Source organism: Lasioglossum baleicum, chromosome 6 (genome assembly GCF_051020765.1).
Source record: "Lasioglossum baleicum chromosome 6, iyLasBale1, whole genome shotgun sequence".
In the NCBI taxonomy this organism is placed as follows: domain Eukaryota; kingdom Metazoa; phylum Arthropoda; class Insecta; order Hymenoptera; family Halictidae; genus Lasioglossum; species Lasioglossum baleicum.
In genome coordinates this window covers 5,558,022-5,585,248 of record NC_134934.1, presented here as the reverse complement: position 1 = coordinate 5,585,248, position 27,227 = coordinate 5,558,022, and the positions used below count along the sequence as shown (strand labels likewise).

At 40.8% G+C, this 27,227-nt stretch overlaps 3 protein-coding genes across 10 annotated transcripts in view; 2 read left to right on the top strand and 1 right to left on the bottom strand.

Moving 5' to 3' along the window:
• The window catches only part of Pka-r2 (cAMP-dependent protein kinase type II regulatory subunit), a 38,145-nt gene extending 18,120 nt beyond the window's left edge, over nucleotides 1–20,025 (top strand). Inside the window, exons 4-9 of one of the 2 annotated variants that reach the window (XM_076425525.1) lie at nucleotides 730–836; nucleotides 1,162–1,423; nucleotides 2,865–3,023; nucleotides 3,778–3,880; nucleotides 4,236–18,974; nucleotides 19,088–20,025. In XM_076425525.1, coding sequence (XP_076281640.1) covers nucleotides 730–836; nucleotides 1,162–1,423; nucleotides 2,865–3,023; nucleotides 3,778–3,880; nucleotides 4,236–4,366 — 762 coding nt within the window. In that variant the 3' untranslated portion in view covers nucleotides 4,367–18,974; nucleotides 19,088–20,025. Of the gene's footprint in view, nucleotides 1–729; nucleotides 837–1,161; nucleotides 1,424–2,864; nucleotides 3,024–3,777; nucleotides 3,881–4,235; nucleotides 18,975–19,087 lie in introns of those variants that run through there. The other variant, XM_076425526.1, reaches the window with a different exon arrangement.
• Nucleotides 16,905–18,641, bottom strand: LOC143209620 (uncharacterized). Its single transcript, XM_076425539.1, has 6 exons — nucleotides 18,498–18,641; nucleotides 18,279–18,424; nucleotides 18,010–18,205; nucleotides 17,664–17,810; nucleotides 17,442–17,592; nucleotides 16,905–17,332 (listed from the first exon to the last, which is right to left on the bottom strand). Exons 1-6 carry the CDS (start codon nucleotides 18,543–18,545, stop codon nucleotides 17,004–17,006), a joined length of 1,017 nt encoding a protein of 338 aa, XP_076281654.1. The 5' UTR covers nucleotides 18,546–18,641; the 3' UTR covers nucleotides 16,905–17,003.
• Nucleotides 20,026–21,447: 1,422 nt separating the features above from the next.
• On the top strand, nucleotides 21,448–26,055 carry LOC143209611 (uncharacterized). Of its 7 annotated transcripts, none has more exons than XM_076425504.1 (8): nucleotides 21,448–21,752; nucleotides 21,903–21,987; nucleotides 22,067–22,378; nucleotides 22,455–22,787; nucleotides 22,858–22,979; nucleotides 23,059–23,391; nucleotides 23,465–23,871; nucleotides 23,997–26,043. In XM_076425504.1, the coding sequence occupies exons 2-8, from the start codon at nucleotides 21,907–21,909 to the stop codon at nucleotides 24,401–24,403; spliced, it is 1,995 nt and encodes a 664-aa protein (XP_076281619.1). In that variant the 5' UTR covers nucleotides 21,448–21,752; nucleotides 21,903–21,906; the 3' UTR covers nucleotides 24,404–26,043. The 7 variants fall into 7 exon arrangements, with proteins under 7 accessions (XP_076281619.1, XP_076281620.1, XP_076281623.1 ...); XM_076425505.1 differs by lacking the exon at nucleotides 21,448–21,752 and having other exon boundaries at nucleotides 21,761–21,987; nucleotides 23,465–23,884; nucleotides 23,997–24,209; nucleotides 24,271–26,055; XM_076425508.1 differs by lacking the exon at nucleotides 21,448–21,752 and having other exon boundaries at nucleotides 21,761–21,987; nucleotides 23,997–24,209; nucleotides 24,271–26,054.
• The last annotated feature ends 1,172 nt before the right edge of the window (nucleotides 26,056–27,227 follow it).

The following is a 27,227-nucleotide window of genomic DNA, read 5'->3' as shown; positions in this document are numbered from 1 at the left end:
ACGACGTCTTTAATTTTAACAAACATGCGACTGGCCAGTGTACACTCTTGACCATTAGTTGTCGGAAACTGATTCCATCCGGAAGAAACTTTTCATTCGATATCAGGTGATCTGTAATTAATGAATGAGAGTTGATTGCACGTCCTACGGCTAAATGCAAAGTTTAAAATCAGACAAATTGGCCTTCCCACAAGAAAAGTGGCTTTAAAACTAATTAACTGCAACCAGAAGCTGTTCAAGCTTCTCAGTTTCAAATTCTTCAACTCCCGACGCAATTCGAGTGATCTACGACTTAGAAAGAATAGTGTACGTCTAGCCTGAAAGTGTAGACGAAGTAGAAACGTGCTTCAAAAAATCGAGCCACTGGAGCAGAGCTCCAAAGTTAATCGCGCGAGGCTCTCCAACTGGCAATTATCGATCTCAAAGGAAGAGTCTGAAGAACAATGGAATTGTTAGGCATAAAATCGAGTGTCCACAGACGCCAGGCGGTGCTCCTCGGAATACGTAATTCCCTCGGCCGTCGAAGTGTGTTAAGGATACTCCTAAGAGCCAGAAAGCCGCGCGTTGTTGCTTATCGCGGAGCCCCGAGACAGGCTTTAAATTTCGCTAGAACCTCGCGATGGTCGTCAAGGCGTGTCCTTGTAGACGCTAGAAAAGAGCAGACAGAGCAGCGTGGCGAATGGTATTCGCGGCACGCATACACACGCATCCCATGAATTCTTTTCGCAGGAACAAATGGCCGACGTGCTGGACGCGATGTTCGAGAAAATCGTGCAGCCTGGGGAATTCATTATCCGGCAAGGAGACGATGGGGACAATTTCTACGTCATCGAGAGGTAAATCTTCCGGCTTCATCTTCCTCCTCAGTCGCTTTTCCTCGTATAGGAATCCGGCGAACCGTGAGGCCGATTGCGATGTCCAATAGGTTCGCCAGTTCTGATAACCTGTAGGCGATTCTTGTATATTTGAATGTATCGAACATCCCTGTGAAAGTCCTTCTCCGTCGTCCTCGGGGTTCTTTAAATTTATTATAATAATCTTCCACGAATCAATTGCTTCAAGAGTCAAACAAACCTGATAGCCTACTGGTAGCCAATTGAAGCTCCCAAAAAAGGTACAAGTTGTTGAACAATTTTGAGAGCAACGTCGAACGTTTTTCAGGGGGCAGTACGAGGTGTACGTGAAGGACCAGCATACCGGCATCGAGAACATGATCCACATGTACGATAATGGCGGAGCTTTCGGCGAGCTTGCGTTGCTATACAAGATGCCGAGGGCCGCGACCGTCAAGGCGATCACGCCTGGCACGTTGTGGGCCATGGACAGGCAGACGTTCCGGCGTATCCTGCTCAAGTCCGCGTACAAGAAGCGCAAGATGTACGAGACCCTGATCGACAATGTCCCGATGCTGAAATCGCTCGAGGCAAGTGACACAGAATGGCCGGAAGGTATTATGTACTCAGTATAATCGGGGGAAACACTGGTCTCGCGCGATGGGAAGCTAATCGTTCAACCGGGCCACTTCAACGGGTCCGAGCGAGTTACAGACAATTGACAAAGGTGGGGTCGTGATGATCTAGCATCGAAAACGTCGGGTTCGACTGTAGCTTATCAACCACCTGAAACTTTACCTAGCCGCCCTTTCGACTGTTAGGCTAGCCGGAGGGTCGTCGCAGAAATTGGTATCGTTAGGACGAATTTAATGCTTATCGGTGACGAAAGTGGATCTGGTCAGAGGAGCGTGTCTTCGATTGCCTCTTTGTTGGATTCGTGCTGACTCCACCCTGCCAGTTACGTAACTAGGATTTCACCCTTGCCTTTGAGGATTGAACGACCGATGTTTGCTTTGACTTCATTATTTCGATTGGCCCGGGCTCCGATAGTGGGATATTGCGCAGTGTTTCATAGATTGCAGACAGAGCAGGTGAAAGTAGCGCGAGAAACTAGGAAAATTATGCTATTTGCTTTTGTAATTGGTGCCGATAACGCTATACAGCATCTATTAGGCGGCTATAGATGGCTCGTGTAGACTTTTATGCGGAGGGTGCGAACCTGAAATCGATTTTCTCTGGCGCCCTTGGTATCTCGGAAATCTAATCTTGAAAGGAGAGAGGACACACGACTGTTTAGGCTGAGTTGGTGACTCTTGTAGGTTTTTCTGAACTGATTGCAACCCTAAAAAATCGAGTTTCTCTATTCTGACGAATTCAATCTTGGAAGAAGAAGGTACATTGCATTTACAGAATGTTATAACGATGTTGTCGAAACAAATGACGGCAGCGAACGTGTTAAACCCAGAGTCATCCCAGTTCTCTAATCGCGTTAGAGCGGAACCGTGTTGCGGGGACGCCATTGTTACGGGGGCTGCCTAACTCGAGTAGACCTACAATGGAGTTTCAAATCACTAGCAGTTGAGGTGGTGCGGAGCGGAATCATGCAAATATTTAGCTTCAATTATGGATTTTGGACGAATGACAAAAATGTGTAATGTTTTAGAAACTCCCGAGGTTTTACGATTAAAAGCTGCTAATGAATTGGAACTTAGAAGATTGAGGGAAACATTGATCAGTGTGTCAGATAGTGAAAAAGGATTTGACAGTGGCAACAGAGATTTTACAGAAACTTTAGGAATGTGTAATGTAGTAAGACTCTCTGAGCTTGAGGATTAGGGTTTGTCAATGATTGTCAATTTTAAGATACGTATCGAGATTGTGTGATACGTTAAGCGTTTCTAAGCCATGTGATTAAGAATAACAGTCGAACCTGAGCTCAAAAGATTGACAAACTACTTACCGGCGTTAATGTAAACTTCTGCAAATCTTTGATGCGATTATGGTATTAACGAAACCGTTTCGTTCCCATAGCGGTACGAGCGTATGAATCTGGCGGACGCGCTAGTACCGAAACAGTATTCAGACGGCGACAAAATTATCCAGCAGGGCGACACGGCCGACGGGATGTACTTCGTTGAAGACGGTACCGTTAGGATTACAATACTCGGCGACCATGGTCGGGAAATAGAGGTATGTTGACGACGATCCTATTAGCTGTGCAAATAAATTCGGTACCTTTTTCACCGATATTTAGCTTTTATTCCTAATGGAAGTACACAAGATTATGTTTTAAAGTATTCGCCGTCATTTTGTAGTACTGTCTGCCATCTAGTTGGTAAATTATAAATGCCTTCCGGGGAAAAGAACGGCGGTTCCCTGACTATGGAGTCACCGATGCATGTCTTGACCTCTTCGGTGGAATTGTAATGTTCCCCGGACAAATTGTGTTAGAGGAACCTGAACAGATGATAGTCTGTTGGGGCCATGTCTGGAGAGTATGCCGCATGCGGCATGACTTCCTAATGCATAGAGAGTGTCCCTCGACCTTTCTGCAAAATGTGATCGAGCATTGTCGTGCTGCAGAATCACGTGTCTACTCCCTTGGCCGGTGAAAGGTCGTTTTCTCTTCAATTCATCGTATACGTTCATCGATTATTACTGGTCTCGGTTACATCTGGCGGGAAACGAGTATAATTTAAACTAAAGTTGCGATCGATTGGAAAGGCACCGAACTTGTTTGCACACCTAATGTATCGGCTATATCCTATTCGATTTTTCTGCATCATGTGTGTTGAGACGCAGGCCGGGACACGATCAGTGACCCAGATACCTCGAAACGGCGAGGCTGCGGTGGCTGGTATCGTGTGGCTGGCTAACAGAACCACCACGCTAATTACACTGTCAATTGTATAGATGTCATTTGGTATTCTATTTGCCGGCACAGATTAATAAAGTTCTCGCTGGTGGGTACTTAGGCGAGCTGGCGCTCGTCACACATAAACCTCGCGCTGCTACGGCCTACGCTGTAGGCGACGTAAAGCTGGCCTGTAAGTTCACTTTCAATACGTTTCTAGAACGGTGGCGTCGGATTTCTACAGTAGTGCACACCTAAGTGTCCGCTCTTTTGCACACTTAAGTGTCCGCCGATGTCCCCGCACTAATCTCAAGAAATGTGGGACCTTGAACTATGGAATGTTTCCTTCCTTCCGAATTCTTTGAAAAAATCGAACCCGAATGGGAGAATTAGTTCCTTCGTGCAGCGGACCCCACAATTGTGCACTACTGTATCGCCGATTTGATAGTGCGATGGCTAACGAATGATCGGGAGAGAGTGCATGATAGCGTGCGTGGGATGCGTGGCTCGAGGCGCGTGTTGTTTAAAAGGCGCACGAATTTTTCCAGTTTTGGACGTTGAAGCTTTCGAGCGCTTACTTGGGCCTTGCATGGAACTCATGAAGCGTAATATCGACGATTACGAGGATCAGCTAGTAAGAATCTTTGGCAGCAAAGCCAACGTGACCGATATCCGATGAACTGTCCGGCAGCCGGTGATTACCGTCGCACTGCTGTACCAAAACGCAGCTCCCGGCCAACGGAAAACGACTTTGGTACAGTAATGTCGGACGAGCACAAACAAAAACAAGCTAACACACAAAAAAAAAGAAACTCGTACCACATCCACTTTAAAAAAAAATGAATCTCATCCGCGTGTTTCAAGTAATCATCTCAAACAGAAAGTCGACTTTCGTAATGACTGTTCACTTAGACGTGTACCAGTATAAGGATCGTCGTTTAATAGTTACCAAGTTTGTACCTATAACACACACACACAAAACAAATACAAACACAAATGCAAGTACACACATGCACACACTAAACGAACACCTGTACACACAATGGAAACAGTACAAAAACACAAGGAAAACAAACGGAACCGCGCATAAACGCGAAACATACGCAAGCATTTCATAGTTGAACTTCAACATACATAAACATACAAACGTATACATGCACAAACATACAGCAGGGAACGATAGGAAGGCTAACCGATCACGTACACGGTTTTCTTCCGAGATGATTCGCGTCACACGGTACCGATGGAACACGACACACACTCTCTCTTTCTCTCTCATCACTCTGTCTTTCTCTCTCATCTCATCTCTCTCTCTCTCTCTCTCTCTCTCTCTCTCTCTCTCTCTCTATCTCTATCTCTAAAGACTGCATCGGATCAACAAGTATTACCCTATCTTGTCGTGTACTCGATCGTTCGATGTGCGTGCAACATCCGAGCATAGCTCGCGAACGAGATTGTTGTCCATCCGTTTGTTCTGTGGGTTTTTTGAGGGTGCGGGTGGGAGGGTGGGGGCGGTGATTATAATCCGGAAACAATGATCAATGTACAATTTCATTGCCATTCTATTCGTTCTTTGTACCTAGAGACACGTTTCAGGACGACGATCAGCAAAACCCGCCATCAATTAAATTATTTCGAGACCACTCGGAATTTTTCCCTTTCTCGGAAGGGAACCGAGGCGGCGAACGATACTGTCGATCACAGTATCCGTTATGTTTTTTCTTCGCATCGTAGAAGAACAGTTTTTATTGATATATAATATATTATTACATATATATTATAGCTTATTGTGGAAATATTAGCTTAATTGTACGGGAGAGATGTATACGCACGTTTTTCGAACGTTCGCCCGGTACGCATTCGGTCGTGCGCGGTCTGTTCCCACGACGCGACGATACGTTGCGTATCATAGACGACGATGATGCTGCGGTTAGGCGAATTCAATGGTGCATTAGGAGCAGAGAGCACGACAGGCAAGCTAGAGCAATTACTAGTGTATCTATGTTAATAACATTTAAACAGAACAAGAGAACCGTAACTATTTTCTACGATGAACGTGGCATTTAAGTTAGAATTTTCGAGGATAAAAAGAACAAATAAATAAAACACGGATAACAATTATTAAATCGAGAGGACAAACCAAAACAAAAAAAAATATATAGAATCACGGGTGGGGGGAGGGAGGGCGGGAGGGGGGATATTATGTTCGAAATATAACGTTCACGCGTTTCGGTCTGTATGCCCACAGTAGAAAACCACCAACCATCTCTGTAATTATATTTAAACACAGGACGATTCTCCTAACAACTACTCCCATGTTCCTAGGTTAACGAAGTTGCTCTTTGCTAAGTTAACTCGAAAGTATTAGAACGAGAAATATATATATATATACATATATATATATATATACATATAAATATGTATGTGTATGTATATATACAGCAACAAAATACGTATCTACATGTATTTATACATAATATGTATACAATATTTCCGTAGCGCACAATTACGGCAAACCGTTTTTTGTTTAACCGATTTGTTTATAGACGCGCACAATATGCTGGCTGCGCTGAACCGTTACAGACTTTTATTGTTTCTCTTCGATGGTTATTAGTTTTTATCGCCTACCGATATCGTTTGTTACGAAGTGACATATAGTGGAAGAAAAAGGAAATGCTCGATGTGCAGCGCACATCGCTACACTTATACATATACATACATACAGACAAACATACGTACGTATATATATGTATAGACATACATACATATATATGTATATTTTCGATCGACGGATCAGTACCCTGTCACCACGGTTTGGTATACCGATCGTTTCGAGCTATAGTATCGTTGACTACACCATTTTCATAGCCATTCGCTGAGTTACGGTACCACATTGTGAAAACCAAAAAAAAAATTGAAAGCAATTCATAGACAGCTACTTCTCGCTACGCAGACTCGATCCCTACTGCCATACTTTCTCGCCAGATGATTAGTGTTTTTCTGATGTTCGTGTCATCGATCTCTTTGCCTATGTGAATCTCTTTACTTCGACTGGACTGCGGATTTGATGTATTTATGACTTGAATTTTATGCAATGAATTGATCAAGTGCCATTTAATGCAGCGGACCGATTAAAAGGATTTAAAAATATGCATTTTTATCTTTGCATACAGATTCGCAGTCTAGGTATGACCCTTTCGTTCCTTGAAAAGTTTGGAAAACGTACCGGTTGCTTAAAGTGTTCTGCTAATCGTACAGCGATTATTTTTTACAGTTTATAATTGTTATACTCGTTTGAAATGTTATAGTTACCCACTGGTATCTACAGTTGCAGATTTTTATCGTTTGTGCATTGAAAATGCGTGTCTCGCACGGTGAAATCAGAAGAGAATGATTCTGGTGTCATGACGGGAGGGGGCGGGGTTCCCAGTTGTCGGATGGAACGGCTAAGATAAATAAATGATTCTGTTTCATTGGCGAAATCAAGCAGAGTCGTTAACGAGTGCGTGGGGGTAGCTAAAGCCGACTGTAGGATGCAATCAGCGCTCTGTGTATTTGGTAACTATAGTCTTCTGACTGGACGTCAGATGACTGTAATGACCTTTAAAGTGCAATGAGATATTACGCTGAGTGACTGGAATCGCGAGACTGCGGATTTTCCGTATTCACAGCGAAAATGCGTAGGCAAATTACACAGCAGTGAGAACATTAAAAGATTTGTAATTTTATTAGTCTAATAAAATGATCAAAAGAGGAGCAATATAAAAATATCCTGTATTTGTTACAAGGAATAGGAACCGCTTAAGAACGATCTCCTTTATTTAATAATGCGACTAGGTCGAAAGTAATATCTTCTGAAAATCTTTCAACCATTACGCTCAAACTGCGGCTACTCAGTTTTGTTATAAATGCATCAGATCCGCAGTCTTAATAATCGCTTTCGCGACGAGCGTTCCATGTTGTGCGACCATTAGAATGCCGCAAAGCTTAGGACGTTCGACGACTATAGTCACCTGCGGGATGCGGTGAACCATATAGTGAGCTATAGTGATCTATAGAACGAAAGGGTCAGAATCGATGTCCTGCGAGAAAGGATGGCTGGACGATCGTGTCTCCGGCACGTTCATGTGTGTCTTATCGGTGACTCCTGGTAACAGACTCGACCAAGAAAGAACCTATCGAACCTATTTTTGTTACACGTGTATCACGATACACGTTATACACGCGCGATTACGCGTCTTTAGCATCGTGATAAATGCGACGAGGAAGGAGGCGGTGGGACGGATACAATTGAAAAAAAAAAGAAGATGGCCAGAGAATTCGAAAACGTTGCGCGAAAACTGACCGCGCAATGCTAGTCAACTGAACTCTTCGATGGCCGCTCTAGGGAAACCGTGTTTCCCTTGTTTCGCGGCACCGAACCGTCATTTTTATTACTACGAGGAACTATGTATTCACTGTGCGACTGAACCACTCAATTATATACAACCGTAAGCTTTCTAAATAATATCACAATCACGGGGGAAGGAGGAGGAGACCAGTGCGTGTGGTTTACGGGAAAACGCGACGCGAGGCGAGCGAGAAAAACACTGTCGTAGACTCGCGTTATTTTCATAAATGACCAGGTCACAAAATGATCAAGTATCAAAGAAATACATACATGAATCAGTCAGGAAAAATCCCGAGAGCTTAACAGAATTATAGTCGTGATTTTACTATGTTCCATGAATTATTAATGATCCGCAGACATTCTTCAAATCGTCGACAGCGTTCGTCTCGCTCGTCGATCGAAGGGGCGCCAACGATTCGTGGTATTGATCAGCGAAGGTTGCGTTGTCGATCATTTTCCGAGGCCACGTCATCGCCGCGTGACGAATCCATTCTCGCTGATTTTCTTCTCGAAACTCGGATGAACTCGCGGACAGTCTCGCAGCGTGGAATTGTTCAGTCAGAATTCCAACGACCGTGCCATGTTTCATTTTACTTTTCTCTCTCTCTCTTCTCCTCTCTATCTCGCTATATTTTTTTCCCCCATTGAACGTTTACGAATTCTGCGAAGCTATAGCCGCGGTTTCTTAGTCTTCCACCGTGTCTCCAGGCTGTGATATTATTTTCGGCAGAGCGTTTCATTCCTTTCATGCACGCGCGCGCAAAGAGAGACGCGTGCTGTCTCTCATCACGAGCAGCTTCCAAACGGAGAAAATAAACCCAGTAAAACGGGTAGAAGAGAATGATTATCGTGGAATTGAGGTATCCCGGAGGCGCGAGAGATCGAGATCGATTCATCCATCGTCGCGATCGCAGCTTCCGATTCGATCATGAACGTCTCTGATTAAAAGGAAGGAGAACAGGAAATCGGGCTATCAGGAGAGAGATAGATACGCGAGGTATCTATACAATCTATCATATACATAAATATATGTACATTGTGTCTCTGGTTTTAATGGCCGAACGTTGTTCGAATCTTCTGTGCGTTTAAATGAGAATCCTTGACATACACGCAGGGAAGCATAAATATTGCTGATCTGTCTCTGTACTAGATCGTATAAAACATTTACCGATATAAAACGAAATCAAAATGAGTCTGTCAGGAAATGAGTTTATTACGAAATTCTGTGTTCGATTGCTGGCAGTCTTGTATTACCAAACGGAGGATATTGTCTGTCTAATATGCCTCTATCTACTATGGACAGTTTCGTATTGCCAAGAGCAAGATCTTGCATTGAATGGTAATGAGATGATTCAGATCTGAGACGAACTAGAGTAATTTGTCCTCGCATGAACAGGGCAAAACATAAATATCGCCGATCCCTGTATTACCTTTATATTGTATATTTTCGTCAGAACTTTTTAAGAGATCATCAAAAGACCTGTTGCACATTATTCAAATGATTCGTTCTCATTTCGACCCACACAACATTCATATCAATCGGCCAGTTAAATCCCGCGGCAGGCTGTCCACAAAATAGAAAACTATTCTCGCACACCGAATTGAAAAGATATATTTAGACGGAGTACTTATTTGTGAGCCAACAACATTCGATAAATTAAGTGTAAACGCTTAAGTAGATTTGACCCAGTTCAAGTTGTACTGTATGTGACTCTAACCAAGTGTGCGGTTCCTCCTACATGTGTTGCGTGTCGCCCATTTGTCTGTGTACACGTTGGCGTATGTGTGCGTGTGTGTGTGTGTTCGCGCATGTTCTGTATGCATGTATGCGTGTGGAAGCATCCCCGGTGCGATTGTGCGTGTGTGCTTCGTTTATTGCGAATCCGTGCCTGCGTGTATGTGTGTGTGCGCGCGCGTATGTGTACACGTATTTAGTAGGCTGTTGTTGTGCGTGTGTGTGTGTGTGTACGAGTATGACGACCGAGCCACAGTCATTTATTACTTGATTTGCATGTGCGCGGTCGTCGGCGAATTTTCGTCCTAGTACGGTTCGTACCGATTCGCGTCATCGTCATTGAAAGTAATCAGCGGTGAAATCAAGCCGAACTGTTCCGTTTCCCAAAGCGGACAATGAATTTAATATAATCGTGGCTACACACACACACACACACAGGGACATTACACTCAACGCGGACTTACGTCAAACTATGAGTCTCGGTTTCGATGTGTCGCGGCAGACGGGTTCCTAAAGCCTCGGAGGACTTCCGGTCACGTGTTCCCGCGATCCACGTGTTTCCATCGAGTCCAGAATTATGCGATCGAACCCGCGGTGTCCGAATTTTCTTCTTCGACTGTTTTCACCAGCATATTTTATAAGAAAATACGGAAAAATTTGGTAGGCTCTTATAGGCTTTTTTTATTGCCATTTATTATTTAACTTAGTATTTCTTTCAGGTTTGTTAGTATTAGTAGTATTATAAATAATGCTTAGACTGCGGATCTTTATGCAAAATAAAAATTGTCTGCATTGATTGTAAGAGATAGCAACCAAATTTAATAGAGATCTTCAATTTTTTAAATTTTCCAATAATTTTGAATTTCATCTACTCAATTTTGCTATAGATGCATAAAGATCCGCAGTCTAATAGTGCTGCTTTCTTGTTCAACGCCACGCCCGAACAAATTCTTAATTCAAAATGTTTGCTATCGCGAATGCGGAATTGGCATCTACGCAAATAGAGTTTGCAGATGTCCGGAATATGTCATCATGCAGCGTGAACGACACAATTTCGTTCGACCAACAGTCTGAAAATATTTTTGTTCAAAGAGCCTACACTTTGGAAAATATATTTTTCCTTATTTATAGAGCATCTTGGTAGAATTTGACGGAAATATAGGACACCCTGTATTTCTGGCTCCCGTGTGAACTGCACCGGGGTCAGCCTGACGAGTTGCACTGCTGATCGCGTGCTTTGAAAGCATTGGCCACCACTGGTTCGCTGCCATTCCGTGCAAATCATTCGAGCCAGTTTCCAATCCGGAGACCTCAACCGATCGTTGATCGATGGTTGGCCTCGGATCCCTCGAGAGACCTGTACACTACCGTCCATAAGTGTTCTGCAGAGATGACAAGTTGGCTCAGACTTCCTTCCGTCGTCACGCAATCCGATTTAGCACCGTTTAGGCCAATAACGGAGGTACTCGTGTTAGGAGGCGGGGCTAATGGCACGCGAGACGTGGTGGGGGTATTAGAAACCAATCGGACGCTGCTAGATTTTCTAGCGAACCTACGGGGTTGTGCGATTGCTTGATAAGCAATGAATTTTGGGGCTTGATGCAGCTGTTTACTAAGTTTTCGATGAAGGATTATTTGCATTCAGAGAAATGTAACAAGAGACTGTAACCATCTGAACGTTTCTTTCTTTCTTGAATAATCTTAACAAATCGAAAAAGGAGCTCAAACAACTTGAATTCAGAAAACGAATATAACAAATATTATTGCTATTAATTAATTCTCGAAGAAATTTGCGAATCACACTATGAGCTAACTGCAGCACAGACTACCGGGTCGTAGTCCCCAAAGAAACAATACCAACAAAAGAATAATTGTCAAACATCACACAGCAATGCGGAATACAGCAACATTAGGACTGTCTCTGGTTACATACCATCTGTCGCTACTTATGGACGCCAGTGTACGTTCATTTGGCAACCGTCGCGCGTTTCGTAGGCAGCTGCAAGAACAGAAAGATGCGACCGTATGATAACGCCGGGAATCGTAATGATGCAGTCGCGCCACCCTGAGACGAGATATCTATGGGACGCGCGTGCATAATTCATCGCTGCAACTCGTCTTGTCCCTTGTACGCTGTTTCCGGTCTTCGCGTGCACTAATATCGACGTCCGTTTTCACGGAACGTCTAGCGCGACCCACGCGCGTTACGATCGATCATGCGACTTTGTCTTGCGAGATTGTTCGATTAATTGCAACTTGTGCGCCGCTGTTACCGGATATCCATAGAATTGTAATTGCCGGGAAACGAATGCAGTTGGTTCGATTGCTTTGCACGACGTTTTTCCTACTTTTTCGTTGCTTTCATCCGTGTTTCCGAGAATGACAAATACAATACTATCGATAGCAATTAGACTGTGGGTGTTGCATTATTTGAAGTTCTAAGGAACTTGAGCTGAGAAAAAAAGTCCCAAGGACAGTGTCCCGAGGATAGACACGGAGAACAGCAATGAAAATGAAGGATAGGCCCATAAAAAGTGAGGACGCGTTGCTCATCGCGGCTGCAATTGCGTTTCAGCCATCAGCGTGCAATAAATTGTGTGCATTCTGTCGTGACTGAGTAATCAAACTATTCAACTATCAACAACATAAAATTATCATTGAAACGCCGTAGTTAACACTAGGTTTGCCGGGCTCGTCAAAAAGCAACGGGTTCTGATATTTTCAATTTACGACAAATTTCATTTTTCGGGTATGTATATATAAAAAAATGGCAACACTTATTGAGATTCGTAATTTTCAATATAATAAACGATTGGGCAAGGAAATGAATTCCATTATGTTCCATAAATGAATTTTTATAATTTCAATAATCGGGTAATGTGAAATAGTCACTTTTAGTGGTCCGCAAATCTAGCGTTGATGATCTGGTCGGTCCGATGCAACACAACAGGAATTCGTCTGTGATTCGGAAGAGTAAAACCTGGACCAGAACAAATGTAACAGGTGCTCCTTTTCGTACTGTCCTCGTCCCGTAGAACCTGTCCGGATCCGGAAGTGTACACCGAGTGGAGAGTCGTTCCTTGCTCGTCTAATGTATGTTTAGAGGATACACACCTGTGCGGGAGCGGAGCGTTCGTGCACCGTGCTTTTTGCTTTCTCGACCAATGTCCAATTTTCACCTACCGATATCTTCATTAGAAAATCATGAGACTGTGGTCCACGCTTGCTCCGTCCCCCCACGACAATTAGATAATTCGTGATAAGAGAAGAAGGAAGCGGACGAGACCGCCGTGCGAAATCGGCGTCCTTGTGCTCCGAGAGAAGACAAGGAGACGAAGAGGAACACGAGGAAGACTGGGTTAGATACGTAGCTTTCGTTTATAGAAACCATTGTTCGTCCTTCGGCGACGGGGCTTAGATGCCCCCGCGATATGTGTGCCCATATTTATGAAAGTGGGCTAAGCCAAAATTTAAAAAAGAAAATTAGTTTATCAGTTATTTCTAGACTGCAGATCTTTATCTGCAAAATAAAAATTGTCTGCATCGATTCCAAAAAATAGAAACTAAATCGAATGTTACTTCTTCTCGTAATTATTTTAACACAGGAGAATTTGAATTTCATATACTCAATTCTCCTGTAAATGCATAAAGATCCGTAGTCTAGTTATTTCACATCACATTATTTCAAACTAAATTAATTCAATGTAATTTTTACGATATTACCAGAAATGAACCGTTAGATTGTGTTTGTTATTTCAACATTCTTTATGTATCTCGAAACAAGAAATATATGACTTAGACCACTTTCATAATTACGGGCACACGTAACTTTGTAAGCGAGTATGCGTGCGGGGAAAACTGTTGTCTTCGGTCGAGGACGACTGCCGAACGAAACAGAGCAATTACGCTATCGTAATACTATCAGGGTATTGAGGTTGATGGACGCGGTCGCGTTCGCGACAGTCTTTATACTTTGTCCACTGGAAGCCTATTTAGCACGCTATTATTATGTTAATATGAATTCGCTTCCAACAATTTTTCGTTGCTCAGCTTCATTGTTAATATACTTGAATAAATGCAACGTTTCTCCTTTATAAAATGTTGAAACAGTTTAGCAGAAGATAGTCATGATATCCCAGAATATTATGCTATGCACTATTATATATTATGCGTATAAAATTAATATGCCCACCTTTTAAATTGCGAGTTGCGGGCGTCACGTGTGCGTGACTGTGGTAGCGAACGTGTTGAAGCGAAGCTTCGGCGGGGCTTTAAGGGGCTTCGAGTATTCGCAAACACCTTGAAAAGGCTTTCGCGAGTGCGATCCCGTTCTTTCTATAGTGGATCATTCGAGTGTTCTGTGTGTTCTGCGAGAGGAATTGCGAGTTAGCGGTGGCCGCATGCTGTTTCGCGTTGCACGATCGACTCGGAAACCTAGTGCAATTTTCCTAATAGAATTGGTAACGGGAACTTGTTTCCCCCGTACGGTCGCGGGACAGCGAGACGTTGGGGAGCAGCGGAGGCTGTTCCGGCTCGTCTCATTGGCTGGCAACTCGTTACGGTAGTGGGGGTAGGGTCGCACGCACAGTGCGATCTTTATGATCAATTTGAAGGAATCGTGTACCATTTTCTGGGAGATTATGGTTGCCGATTCGGATCGTGCGTCGACGAGGCAGGCCGCGGATTTTCGATATCAAATCATTCAGTGTTGTAACCGTAAAGACTTCTGCGTGTCTACCGGCCAAAACGGCCGTACATTCGCGATCGCATAACAATAACTTCGACCGGGATCGTCGCGATTTTTTTTCTGTCCCTGTTCCGATCCGCGACGGTCTCGCAATAAAAGCCGCATCAATTTCGCACGTACGAGCGAGCTGGTGATATCGCTCCCCGGTGCGCGGTCCACAAGAGATGTATGTACGTTTTAAGCTGGTTAGATTTTATACATGTATACGCTTCTAAGAATGTCCTCACTTCATCTCTCTCTCTCTCTCTCTCTCTCTCTTTCACACACATACATACTGATTCACTCACTCACTCTCTCTCTCTCTCTCTCTCTCTCTCTCTCTCTCGAGTTACAAAAGAAAAAACAAAAAAACACGTGTTGTAAACTATAAGAAGAAAAGATGGAGCAAAGAAGAAACCGCGAAACAAAGAAAGAAACGACAAAAAAAGAAGATAATGAAGATAGTAATTATTCTAACGTACTTAACGTTTTTTCCGTTTCACGATGTGTTGTAGCGTAAAAAAAAAACAAAACGTGCACATACGTATATATACATATAGATATATTATATATACACAGAATTATATATTAGATATGTCGATATACATATATATGTCGAGACTCGTTTCCAGCTGGTCTGATCGGGTATTACTTTAATAATTATAAATTGCGTTAACCTGGCAGCGATGCGATTGCGAGATGATAAAACAGATTATAAAAGAAAAAAAAACGCGAGAGAGTGGCGCGTGTGCAATCACGATATAGTTTATTGTATAGCGTACACTGTCATGTCGACGACAGTTTAGTGAATCCGTAGTCCGTTTGGCAGTTGGGGAGGTATAACGACCGTCAAAACACAGAAAGAAAAAGAAAACAAAGAAAGAGGAAACGTATAGCGGTTGATGCTTTTCGTTGGTCGATTCATTGGCACGATTATCCAAGTGGTCACGCGAGAGAACGGTAAACGGGATGAAAGAGCATCGGGAATTCTTTGATTGGACCATTCTCGGGGAACGCGAGCGCGAGAATCGAGATTCAATTATTCTATTTTAGCGAGTTGCTTTCCGTTTTCCTGTACCACGAATTATGAGGCTTCAATCGGGCCGTGTCTCGGGCCGCCATATCAGATAGACGCTGAAAATGATAAAAAAAGTATCGTTGCTTAAATTGTTCTTAGTTTATAACAGAAAAGAGTACACGGCCCCGTTGCTACCGAATACTACCGATTCCTATGTGTCTATCTTACAGACTGCTGATTTTATGCATTTATGGTAAAACGAATAACACTAACGCACTGACGGCTGCTTATTTAACGCGAACTTAATACGCCGTTGTCCTCTTTGCACAGTTGTCCATGGAAAACATGGTCCTATTGATTTATCGTAATAAAATATATATTATGATACCGGCTGATAAGCACTGTGAGTGTCGTCTCCTTCGAACCCTTGACAAAAAAAAGGAACAAAGTTTCCCAATCTTTCGATCGATTACAATTTTGATATTCGGTTCATGAAACATCGGCAGTCTCGAGTTACACATATATATTAGACTAATTGGGGATACTAATTCATTCACGTTTCCGTGGTGAGTCGATGAACGTCTTCTCCTTGGTTCCCGTTTGAACATGTTGCCACGTGCAAGCGCTGTGTCGATGTGCAAAAAAGAAAAAAAGGATAAAATTTCGGCGAAGAACCACACGGTGTGCTTGACCCGTGCGCGATTAGACGACGATACGTATGTAGCTACAAAGCTTCTTATACAGCATCACTGCCGGATTAAGTAGCGGCGTTTACTATTCCTTTTTTTTTCTCTTTTTCCGACGAGCCTCACATTGATTTGACGATTCACCCAGTTTCGGCGCAGAGATACCGTGCGAGTACCGTACTTTTAGTTGATCGTACAAATTCGTTGACTATATGTTCACGAAACAGTCACTACTCTGACATCTTGCTCTCGTATACTTACTCAAATATGGTGTCCATATGATGGTGCGTGCAAACATTATATATATACATATTATATAAATATAAATATTTGGCGGACCCGCGATTTTATTCGCCGCCTAACATTGCGATGAAAACGTTTACTTGTCTGTTTATTTGCCCGAGGCGAGTTCGTATTCGAGAAGCGAGAAACATTAGACGTACAGTGTACTATGAATAGATAGCATAATGAAAATTAATATATAATAAATGAATGGACCTGTACACCCATCACGTGTTACTCCGTACGCAAGCTCCTAGCTTCTCCGTCTCGATCCTTGGCAAGACTGGCCACCGCTTCCCGAGTCAATCTTAGGAATCGCTTTCGTTTCTCCGATTCTTTTAACGAAGCTGTTGTTTTTGTAAATGAGATGTTTCATTAAATACAATGTCAATCAGTTTATTCTTATCTTTAACAGTTACATTACCGAATTTATTTACAGTAACAAGATACGAAATTGGAAAATACTAGACCTTAATCGATCAGTCCCGCCTTTTGGTATTGTTACCTTTCGCTAAACGTAAAAACAATAGAGCCTTTAACAGAGACCAATTAATTTGTTCTCGTTTGTCGACTTCCGCCTTCGTATACTTGTCCAGAAGCTCCGTGTTCATGGATGCATAGAGTTTATCGGTTTGCGCTATGTCCTCACTATTCAACAGTGTTTTCATAGCATAGTCGGTTGATATTATTTCATTTCCGACGAACAGATTGTACCAGTGCGCTGTCGAGTGAGTATTCAATACGTATATTTTGTTCGACGACGAAGGTAACGGTGATGGTGATGGCATTGATGATTGAGGCGATAGCCCTAAAATGGTAAATATGGTATATAATTAATATTCATATAACCAGCAGTCTAATAATTAATGTTCTATTACTGGCATAAAAGCAATGTTAATGGCAGAGCATAAACGTACTGTCTCTGACCAAGATGCAAGACATTATCGAAGCAGCCAGTTGTTGTTGGGTAAGCAATTTCTGGATATTTTTGTTTCCCTTGTGTGGAATTTGAACATCTTCCATTACATATGCATCAGCTTCAGGCAAAGTTTGAACTATACTCGGTACCTACTACAAAATCAGAAATTAAATACTTATGCTCGACTGTGTTTTCAGGTAGAGATAGACAAAATACTCACTAAATTAAGTAAATCGAACGTACGACTCTTGACCTTCTCACCTGACCAAACGTGCCAGTTCCAATCTAACAGATTAAAATTACAGTCTACGAACGACCAACTTAATATAGTAGGACCAACGTGAACTGCTAGCGTTGTTTTTACCATCTGAAGCAATTAATGAAATTACAAAACTGCAGAACAATCGTAATCCTAAATATAGTATAATCGGGACTTGTTATTAGTAAATTTATATCAACAATCAATAATTGAGTAATGACAAAAAGAGATTTATATTCAGGTACTCGTGTCCTTGAATCTCCTCAGAGTACGAACTTTGAATATAAATAGTGAATATCCTTTGTACCTCCAAGTTCTTTATCTTAGGTGTTACTCTAACTCTGCTTCGCTCTGACTTCTGTTTCTTTGTAGCTATTTTGGTAGGCGAACTTGTTGTATCGACTTCAACCTTATTTGTTAGTAACAACTCTTCCACAGGCTTGACAGCTTCATTTGTAGACAAATGGGATATTAGTGTTTTAATTTGTGACTCTTTGAAATACCTATACCAGAAGGAAATCAATTATCATATACCTGCTTCTTGTAAACAGAGAGGTTAATAATAATTATACTTACTTCTTCAAATCCAGTTTATTAGTTTCATTTGCTTCTATTAACAATTCATTTTCCTTTTTACAAAGGTCACCTTTTTCATCGATGCCTTTCACCGTTGTTTGTGTTAATAATTCGGAGTATGCACTCGATGGTTGACTCCACGGATACTATAACCAGAAATACATTATTATTATTATGTTATCGTGTGTTGTCATTGTAAAACGAAAAGATCAATCTCACCTTTTGCAGTTTAACTCTGTAGAACGAGGTGCAGCACGTTTTCAACATTTTTCCTTCAGAATGTTTTTACCGGTATTACTAATAACGAATCGTTGTGTTTTTAAGTCCGCAACGTGCCGATCACGCAAGCTTCGTCATTTTATAGTAAACTGAATAATACAATGGAAGAACTTCGGATACAAAATTGGTAAACTTTTTTGTGTCATGTTATTTATATACACCGATTATTTAACATGTTGCAACAACACTGAACAACACTAACCTATATATGTATATAAACGTGCATTTCACGCCATGCCATGCAATATAACAGTATATAAGATTGGATTGCTCACGCCCGGGAATTGACCGTGCGCCACTTTTGTCTACGCATCACGGCATCACGTTTAGCCTGGAACAGCTCCTAAAATCATCTTTAGCATGGAACAGAACCTACATCATCTTTAGCAGGAAACAGAACCCACTATCACAGACGAGGTATACCACTATGTATATATACTGTTACCACTGTGACTGTTATTAATGATTTTAATAGAGGAAGAACGGAGTGGGGAATTCGAAATTACCGATTTAATTTTACCGACGTTCAGGACACCAACGGACGGTGCTGTTGTGGGAAAAAAAAGCCGGGAACGGCAGAGCGTGATTTTGAAGGATGCCCCTCGCGACGGTCTATGTGTGTTTCGTACACACGCGATCGGCGCGACCACGGCGCACAGTGGTCCAAACGGCCGATTTAGGAGTGCAAAAGTCTAAACGCTTCTAATAATCGATAATTCTGTGTTACATGTATTCTATACACATTAGATAAGTATAAAGAAGGCTAATTGAGTTCCGTAAGTTTTTTGAAATATCTTTTTTTCTTAAAATATAGCAAAGAGGAAGCAACATATTTCAATTTATAATGCCAGTTTTAATGTACAGTGTTAGAAAAGAAAAACTTGTGCACAATTCTTCATTTTTTACAAAAGTATAATTTTTAGAAATGAAATTTACGACAACAACAATAATAATACATATAAAAAACACAATAATAATAAAAATAAAAACAAAACAATATTTATATCTAGTTATACTATTATATTTACATCTAATTAGATATAATTATACAACCTAACACAATCCAAGCTGTTAACGATCTCTTCGACACAATAAGAATGGGAAACATTCATGTGGAAGGCCCATAATAATAGAAAATCAATCTCTTTTTGTTTACGCTCTCTACGACTCGCAAAAAGAACTGCCAATCGGCCCTCCAACAACAATGCCACAACACCAGGCATTCTTTGCACATTATTGCCTAATACGTCTATTAATCGTCTATTATATATTATTATAATAGTACGTCTATTATATATGTACGTCCTACGCGTACTCGTCATCGAACTGTACCAGAAAAAATAAAATAATTTACTAATCTGCATTTTTCTACAAATAAATTTGATGAAACCATAAACTACATATTTCATTCCTAATATTCATGCAAAAATTAACGCGAATACGGGCGAGTATCGTTAGTATTTCCTACCAACTTAAGAAATGAATTTCTTAAAACCTCTTCGTTCCACGCGCACTCGTCATCGAACTGTATCAGAGAAAATAAAATGACTTGCTAATCTGCAATTTCCTGCTAATAAATTTGATGAAACCATAAACTACATATTCCATTCCTAATATTGATGCAAAAATTAGCGCGAATACGGGCGAATATCATTAATATTTCCTACAACAAACTTAAAAAATAAATTTCTTAATACTTCCTTGAGGAACATTACTTAAACATTTCCGAAAAATTGTTTTATATTTTTTTTCATATCTTCCCAATGCTTCTGAACACGGCTATTATAATTAGAAATCAATATTATCGTTCTAGACAATAAATAAGAGTTGAAAAGGATGTCCTTTATATCGATGTACTTGTCATACTGCTACTTTCAACCTATGCCACACTTAACAATAATTGATTTGAGAAGTAATATTGTCGATTTCAGCTTCTACAGACATATGTGTTGATGTAAGAAACAGTATTAAATGCCTACTTCATGTTTGGTTTTTTGACTTTTGCACTCCTAAATCGGCAGTTTGGACCACTGTGCGGCGCGACGTTTACCTATATCGATTACATTCACCTCTGTTCGATATCAAATCCGTACAGCTGAGCATTGGAAAACGCCAAACACGTGAGCGTTCTTATGCTCGGAGTTTCGACGTCGAATATACGGCTAGGCAAGTTTTTTCCACGGTCTCGAATTCGGAGCCGATTACGTGTCAAACAAGGAGAAATCATGCATGTATGACATCTTTAACTTTGAAAAGTTTCGAACAGTTTTGTATTTCACGTACTCAATTTTGCTATAAATGCATAAAGATCCGCAGTCTAGTCATTACAATAATTATATGACGAACAAACAACAAATCAAAAGTGTTCAAAGAAACTTCCCACGATTCTGACATCACTGGTTCAAAACATCTTTTTAAATTCGAACCAGTGATGTTAGGAAAGTGCAAGATTTCACGCGCATGCGCGACAAACAGTAACGTATCTATGATGAGGTTGCAGATGGTTGCAGAGCCCTGAGGCAGCTATATTGGCGGGAATGTACCGAAACAAACTGTTCCAGACAAAAAGACTCAAGGACGTGTCCTACGAGTTACTATATATATAGAAATGCGAAACTATTTTTTGATAAGTTTTACAGTATCTTGGGAGAGCATAGAAACGAACTTTGTAATATACTGGGAAAATTCAATAAATAATATAGAACATGTAATTAAATACCGTAATGGCAATACACACTGTATGATTTAAACAAAAAGCAGATTTCTCTATACAAATGTGTAATTTCATATTATATTCATATTCTATTTCATATTATATAATTTGTAAATAAAATTTTAACACGAACTTCTATATTGATTATTTGTCTGCCTTACGTTCATAAAGAATTTATTTGGAAAGACGCCGTGCGATTGTTTGAATCGTAACGTCGAAGTAGGAAGTTCCTAAGCGCGCGTTTATACGATTTCAAGTAATTGCACGCGCGCGCGATAATTTGATAAGTTGAAAATAAAAATTCCAAATTTAGCATTGAATTTACACATAAAAGCTTGAATTTACATTAAAACACTGGCTAAGAATTTACCATACAATACCTAGGCAAAAAATAATGATGTTAAATTATTTAACACGTACGGATAGAATATATATTATAAGCGCCAGGGTAAATATGCTGGCAAACACCATAGCATATTACGGTGAGTTTTCTGGTATATGATTGTATATGATGGACGTGAGTTCACAGAGTGGGTTAGGTTAGGTGGATCGTAACGGTCGAAAACTCGTCGATTTTCGGACTGTTTACGGCTAGATCAGGCTAGATAAAACTAGACTTTTTAATGTTTTAGCATAATGAGCAGTAAGGGAAACGGTTCATGTAAAACTGTCACCACTAGGTCCAACAAAAATATCGTTGAGAGGAAGGAACTTTCGGTAATGCATATTGTCAAAGTATTGTATGTATTTAAAAGTGGATATTCTGTAATTATAAAGTATGTTTGCGTGTTTGTAGCCCACCTCCGAGGCGCCTTCAGAAGGTCTGGTTGTATATGATAATTGTAACACCTTGATTGAAGTTACTGTAAAAACAAAGGGACGTAAACGTACATCTACAATGGTTAGCAACAATCCGACTAGTCACAAGGGTGTAGAGGAAAAAAGGAAACCTGGCAATAGCTCCGAATCACATTCGAGTTGGGGCAGGGTTCTAAGGGAGCAAACCCTGCAGCACATTGTAGCAAGAACACCTGTCACAAGACCGACAAAAAACAGATCTGATGCTAAAGATACCAAAAAGCAATCTTTAAATAATCAAAGGAACAATGTGAGTGTTCATACTTTTTCTTTCATGTAAATTACAAAAGAAACCATTGGATGATTAATTTATCTGTTTCACGCAGCCTAAACATTTGGACGAGATCCCAATTAAACAATCAGTCTCGCAAAAGAAACTGGAAGAGCAGACTAAAAGCACACCGCGTACTTCAAATCCGTCGACTACATCATTGCCAAGCTCTGCCAAATCTGTTTTGGTTATTGATAGAAGTATTCAATGCAGTGGAATATTTGATTCTATCGACAGATACGGTGCGTTCAATCCAGTTCGCACCTTAGGGTTTTTAATGAAAGAATTAGAGGACTCAATAAAAGATGACCAAGGCAGTAAGATTTTAACTCATATGGAGCAAGTGTTGCTTAAACTATCTGCAGACTCTGGAAAGTCGTTTACCATGGTGTGTTTATGGAAGGTCAATGAAAAATTATACTTGTTTACTGTATATTTAAAAAAATATTAACTTGTAGGATACAGGAGCTGCAGAGCTCCGTTCGAAATTGGAAGCAACCACGATTCAATTGGAAGACACAACCAAAGAAATGAATGCCATGTGCGAAGCGTTGCGAGAAGAGCGTGACTGTTTAAAACGGTATATTTGAAAAATGTCTACAGTGTCGAATCGTTTTATCGTTGAACGTGAAATTTTAGAAATATCTTATTTTAAATAGGCAAGTTATGAATCAAAATACACTGTTAAATGAAGCTCGGGAAATGCATTTAAATGCAGAAACGATTATAAAAACATTGAAGAAAGAACTGGAGGAGGCGAAAAAGATAGCGCAGTCTAGGGAAAAGACAATAACAGAGTTAAGAGAGGGGATCAAGAACGAAGAATTTTCGCAACAGGTTATAGCGAATTTGAGAACGAGCTGTGCCGAGCAGTCGGAGCTTGCGAGGCAGAGGCACTTGAAAGTGCAATTGTTGACTATTGAAAAGGATAAGCTGTCGGCGTTGAGTTCGCACAAGGATTCACTGTTGGCCGAACTTAGGAATTCGATTAAGTTAGTTGAACTCTATCAGCTGCATGTTACAATGCGTAGCTTCAAGTGAAAAATAATCTTTAAACATTTCTAGGGAGTTGCAAAGTCAAATTGCGGATCAACTAAGCAACTTAATCACATACGCTCAAAAAGAGAGCATCAATGATCAAATTTCATTGGTACACGGAGGTCACGCGTCTTCCTCACCAACTTCTTCATCTTCCCAAGAATCAAACATGCCTACTTCTTGGCACGACGTTTCCGACGTATCTTTGTCCACCGTAGGCCACGAACCACCCAAAAATATGGATCACCGGAGATTTATCCGAAAACCTGAGAAGATCATAGCTGCCTCGGAGAGTCATATCGGGAATATGGAACAGAAGCGGACGAAGACCAACAAGGACCATCCGGCTAAAGACTCTACTAATTTGGAGTTCGTTAGCTTACCTTACGGGGAATCCTCGCACACATTGTTGCCTTCTTACAAGGATTATGGATGTACGGAAAATAAGTCAGTCAAGCTACTTTTTATGAGAAAAGAGATATAACTGAAAGTGGCCTACAATACCCAAGGTATTCTCCCGGATTTCGATAAGGTATCAAAGTGTAAATATTTTTTTCAGCTTACAAGGGAAAAGAGGACTCGACATTGGCTCACAGAAGGAGCGAGAACTGGCGCAGTTTGAAGAACTTAAGCTCGCCTCCGGAGAAGCTTTCCGAGACGAAATCACGAGCAGAAGAAATGCCGAAAACTCAGAAATCTTTGGAACCGCAGAGAAAGCAAACTCTCGGGAAGAAGTCCAGCTTGACCGACGATTGCAATCAATTGAATTTAGGTAATAATCTAGCAGGTTCTAGTATGCCGGAGGTGTTTAATAACATATTCCATGACATCAGAATGCAAAGTAGGATGCTGGTGAAACTTCCAAGTCCTCCAAGAAATTTTCCCCATCCTGATTGGAGCGATAGCACCTTGTCAAGTATCAGTACTGCTTCCGAATTGAATGTGATACCGACAAACGACACGTAAACAAGCGTTGTTTTTGTTGCAGGACAACGGAACGCATTTGTCGGGAAACATAAAAATCGAGTTATATATTTTCTGATCTCAATAATTTAACAATATAATTTTAAGTAATATACAGAAGATATATATACAATGACTCACAAAAGTGTTCAAACGCCCTTTTAAAACAGTGTAACTTATTAAAAATCGGACCAAACGACCGGACCAAACGACCTGACTGTTTTTTAGTATAAATTGTATCAATTCTTTTAATATATGTGTCGTTTGTTTCTTTTTTGTAAATGCGAATGAACTTTGTACACAAGAATATATAATTTTAAAAAATATCGTTTATAAATGTACTGTGTGTGCGTAATTGTTGTCAACGGAATGGATTTATTAAACCATTAACGTGAACTTGAAATGCGACGCACGTTAATGCGAAAGTACATACACGGGAATGTATTGTATATAATATGTAAATCTATATATCGGTGGATTTTTATTGGCATAAATCAGGAAATCTCAACGAGAATGTGCGAATAAAAGAATCGACAATTTAGCGAAATAAAGGTGGAATACGTTTGATGTGTGTCCTTTTTTTAATAAACAATATACATACTCATTGATTCGGCTACCTTCACATTAAGAAATAGCAAGGATACAATATAAATATGACATGAAAAACCAGGTGTATATATATATATTTTTTATCACATATGTATATATACAAGTAAAGTATAATACTTATATTTTGTAAGTCTTAATAGGATTAAAAGGGAACATTTTAGTACACGTAAAACATTCATCAATTTTGCATAAAGACGTCTTGAAATACATATACATGTTTCCCAGTAAGCGTGTACGATCATGTACTCTTATTCTTTTTCTCTCCCCGCGCAAAAATTCGATCCTCCATGATTATTTTATTTTTCTGTTTCCAGCGACCGAGAAACTGTCCATTTGCTAACAACTATCGTAATACGAACACAGTCCTAGCATTCGATGCGCGATTAAAATAAGTAGTGTCAACTTCGAGACGAAAAAGACTGTCTTCGCATTGAAATGACTTCGATGAAAATTGCGATAAAACTTGAAGTATTAAAAACCCTTTATTTAAATTACGCGCCCTATTTAACGGGGGAACCTTCCTCGACCGATATCGAACACGTGTTTTCCGTTTGTTCTCGACGCGATCGCGTGGGTGTACAGCCGTGAAAAATATGAATTTCGACCCGTAAAATTTTGATTTTCGCGCCATTGCCCGCGTTCGTGCGCCACGTGACCGTAAAATCCGTGAAATCTTTGAGAGAAACGATTGCGCCCTCGAAGAAAATTCCCCCGATAATATATTCTCGCGCGATATATCGAAAGATTAAAGTTCCCTTGATCGGAGATACGTATACTTTCACGTACAGGTCGGTACGGTTTTCCTTACGACATAACTCGTGGCTGTCTTAAAAACATAAACTATCATTTGATTTCTTAATGCTCGTCGATGGTCTCCTTAATTAATTTTAGAAAACGTTCTTCCATTTCCTCTTTTTTCCCCATTTTCCACGGAATCATAATACAAAAGTCTTTGGTTACTCTCTACGAACAAGTTAGAATTCGAAGATCGATATACAGGGTGTCCCAAAAATCGTGTACTTCCTCGAAAGGGATGATTCATTAAGAGGGTAGACTCGTTATTCCAGGATTGCAAGGGTGCAGGATGCGCCTTCTCATTTCTCGACAATGCAAAGATGTGGTTTTCAATAGTCAAAAGAATAGTCAAATTTACTAGGCGTAATTTGCATTATTCAAAAGCTTACAGCTGCGCATGTAGCTATTTTGATAAAGCTGCGACAGCTACATGCTGCCGAGTAATGCAAATTACGCTTCGTAAACGTAAAAGTCGGACTTTTGAGGGCAATCGCGGCCTAGATTGATCTTTTATGTAACGCTTTTGACTACTGAAAAACCCCATCCTCGCATTATCGAGAAATGAGAAGGCGCATCCCGCACCCTAGCAATCTTAGAAACGAGTCTAACCCCTTAAGGAAAAGCTTGCTTTAAATGGCCTGAGGAATCACCCCTTTCAAGGAAGTACAACATTTTCGGACATCTTGTATAGCAACGGCAATTATCGAATGGAGTAGCGAGCGCGAGCGCGCGTGCACAGAAAATCAGATAGATCGATACCTATCGAATGTTTCGAGTTAAGACGGAAGTTGTACAAAGGGGTAAAGAACGTAAGTTTTGTGGTGCTGCCGTGGCTCGAACATTTTTTTTCGTCGACGTACATAAATACACGCGTTCGTATATATCTCATTATTTGTCGTATGAAATTACCACTGTCTCGGCAATAATCTACGATACACCGCGGATCACAAAATTCTTTCGTTAATTTACGTATCGTTATCGTAATGGCTCTGAGGTATTACGTACATTCATGGTTTTAAGAAACTCGGCAACTATTCGTACGCCATGCGAATCCGTCCCCGGGGGATAATAATTATCATCATCGAAACTTACCCGACAGGTAGAAACGGAAATTTCTTTCTTTTTTTCGGTGTAATTCACGCTCCATGATCCCCGTAACGGATCTTGAATTTCGATGACCAACATCGACCGCCAATTAACCGACTGCCATTTTCTTTTTTTTTCAAATCTAGATCCCGAACTGTGATTGGCGTTTCTTTAATTGGTCGCCGATGCTGTCACGCGGAAGGTTGTCATACGTACTGTTCGAGCTCTGAACACCAACACAAAGGTATGCGGATTGTGTCATTTTCGAACGGAAACAGTTGGACAACGCGTTCGGTTCGAAATCGGCACCCCCTCGAGAATGGCGAACTTTTTCAAC

What these genes read in the sequence shown, in the direction of transcription:
- LOC143209620 (XM_076425539.1), bottom strand. Translation starts at nt 18,545, where the DNA reads ATGTTGAAAACGTGCTGCACCTCGTTCTACAGAGTTAAACTGCAAAAG. An exon ending in CGTTCGATTTACTTAATTTA is followed by an intron (nt 17,593 to 17,663) that starts GTGAGTATTTTG and finishes ATTTTGTAGTAG; the next exon opens with GTACCGAGTATAGTTCAAAC. An exon ending in TTGCATCTTGGTCAGAGACA is followed by an intron (nt 17,333 to 17,441) that starts GTACGTTTATGC and finishes TTACCATTTTAG; the next exon opens with GGCTATCGCCTCAATCATCA.
- LOC143209611 (XM_076425504.1), top strand. Translation starts at nt 21,907, where the DNA reads ATGAGCAGTAAGGGAAACGGTTCATGTAAAACTGTCACCACTAGGTCC. An exon ending in TTGAGAGGAAGGAACTTTCG is followed by an intron (nt 21,988 to 22,066) that starts GTAATGCATATT and finishes GCGTGTTTGTAG; the next exon opens with CCCACCTCCGAGGCGCCTTC. An exon ending in GAACTTAGGAATTCGATTAA is followed by an intron (nt 23,392 to 23,464) that starts GTTAGTTGAACT and finishes AAACATTTCTAG; the next exon opens with GGAGTTGCAAAGTCAAATTG.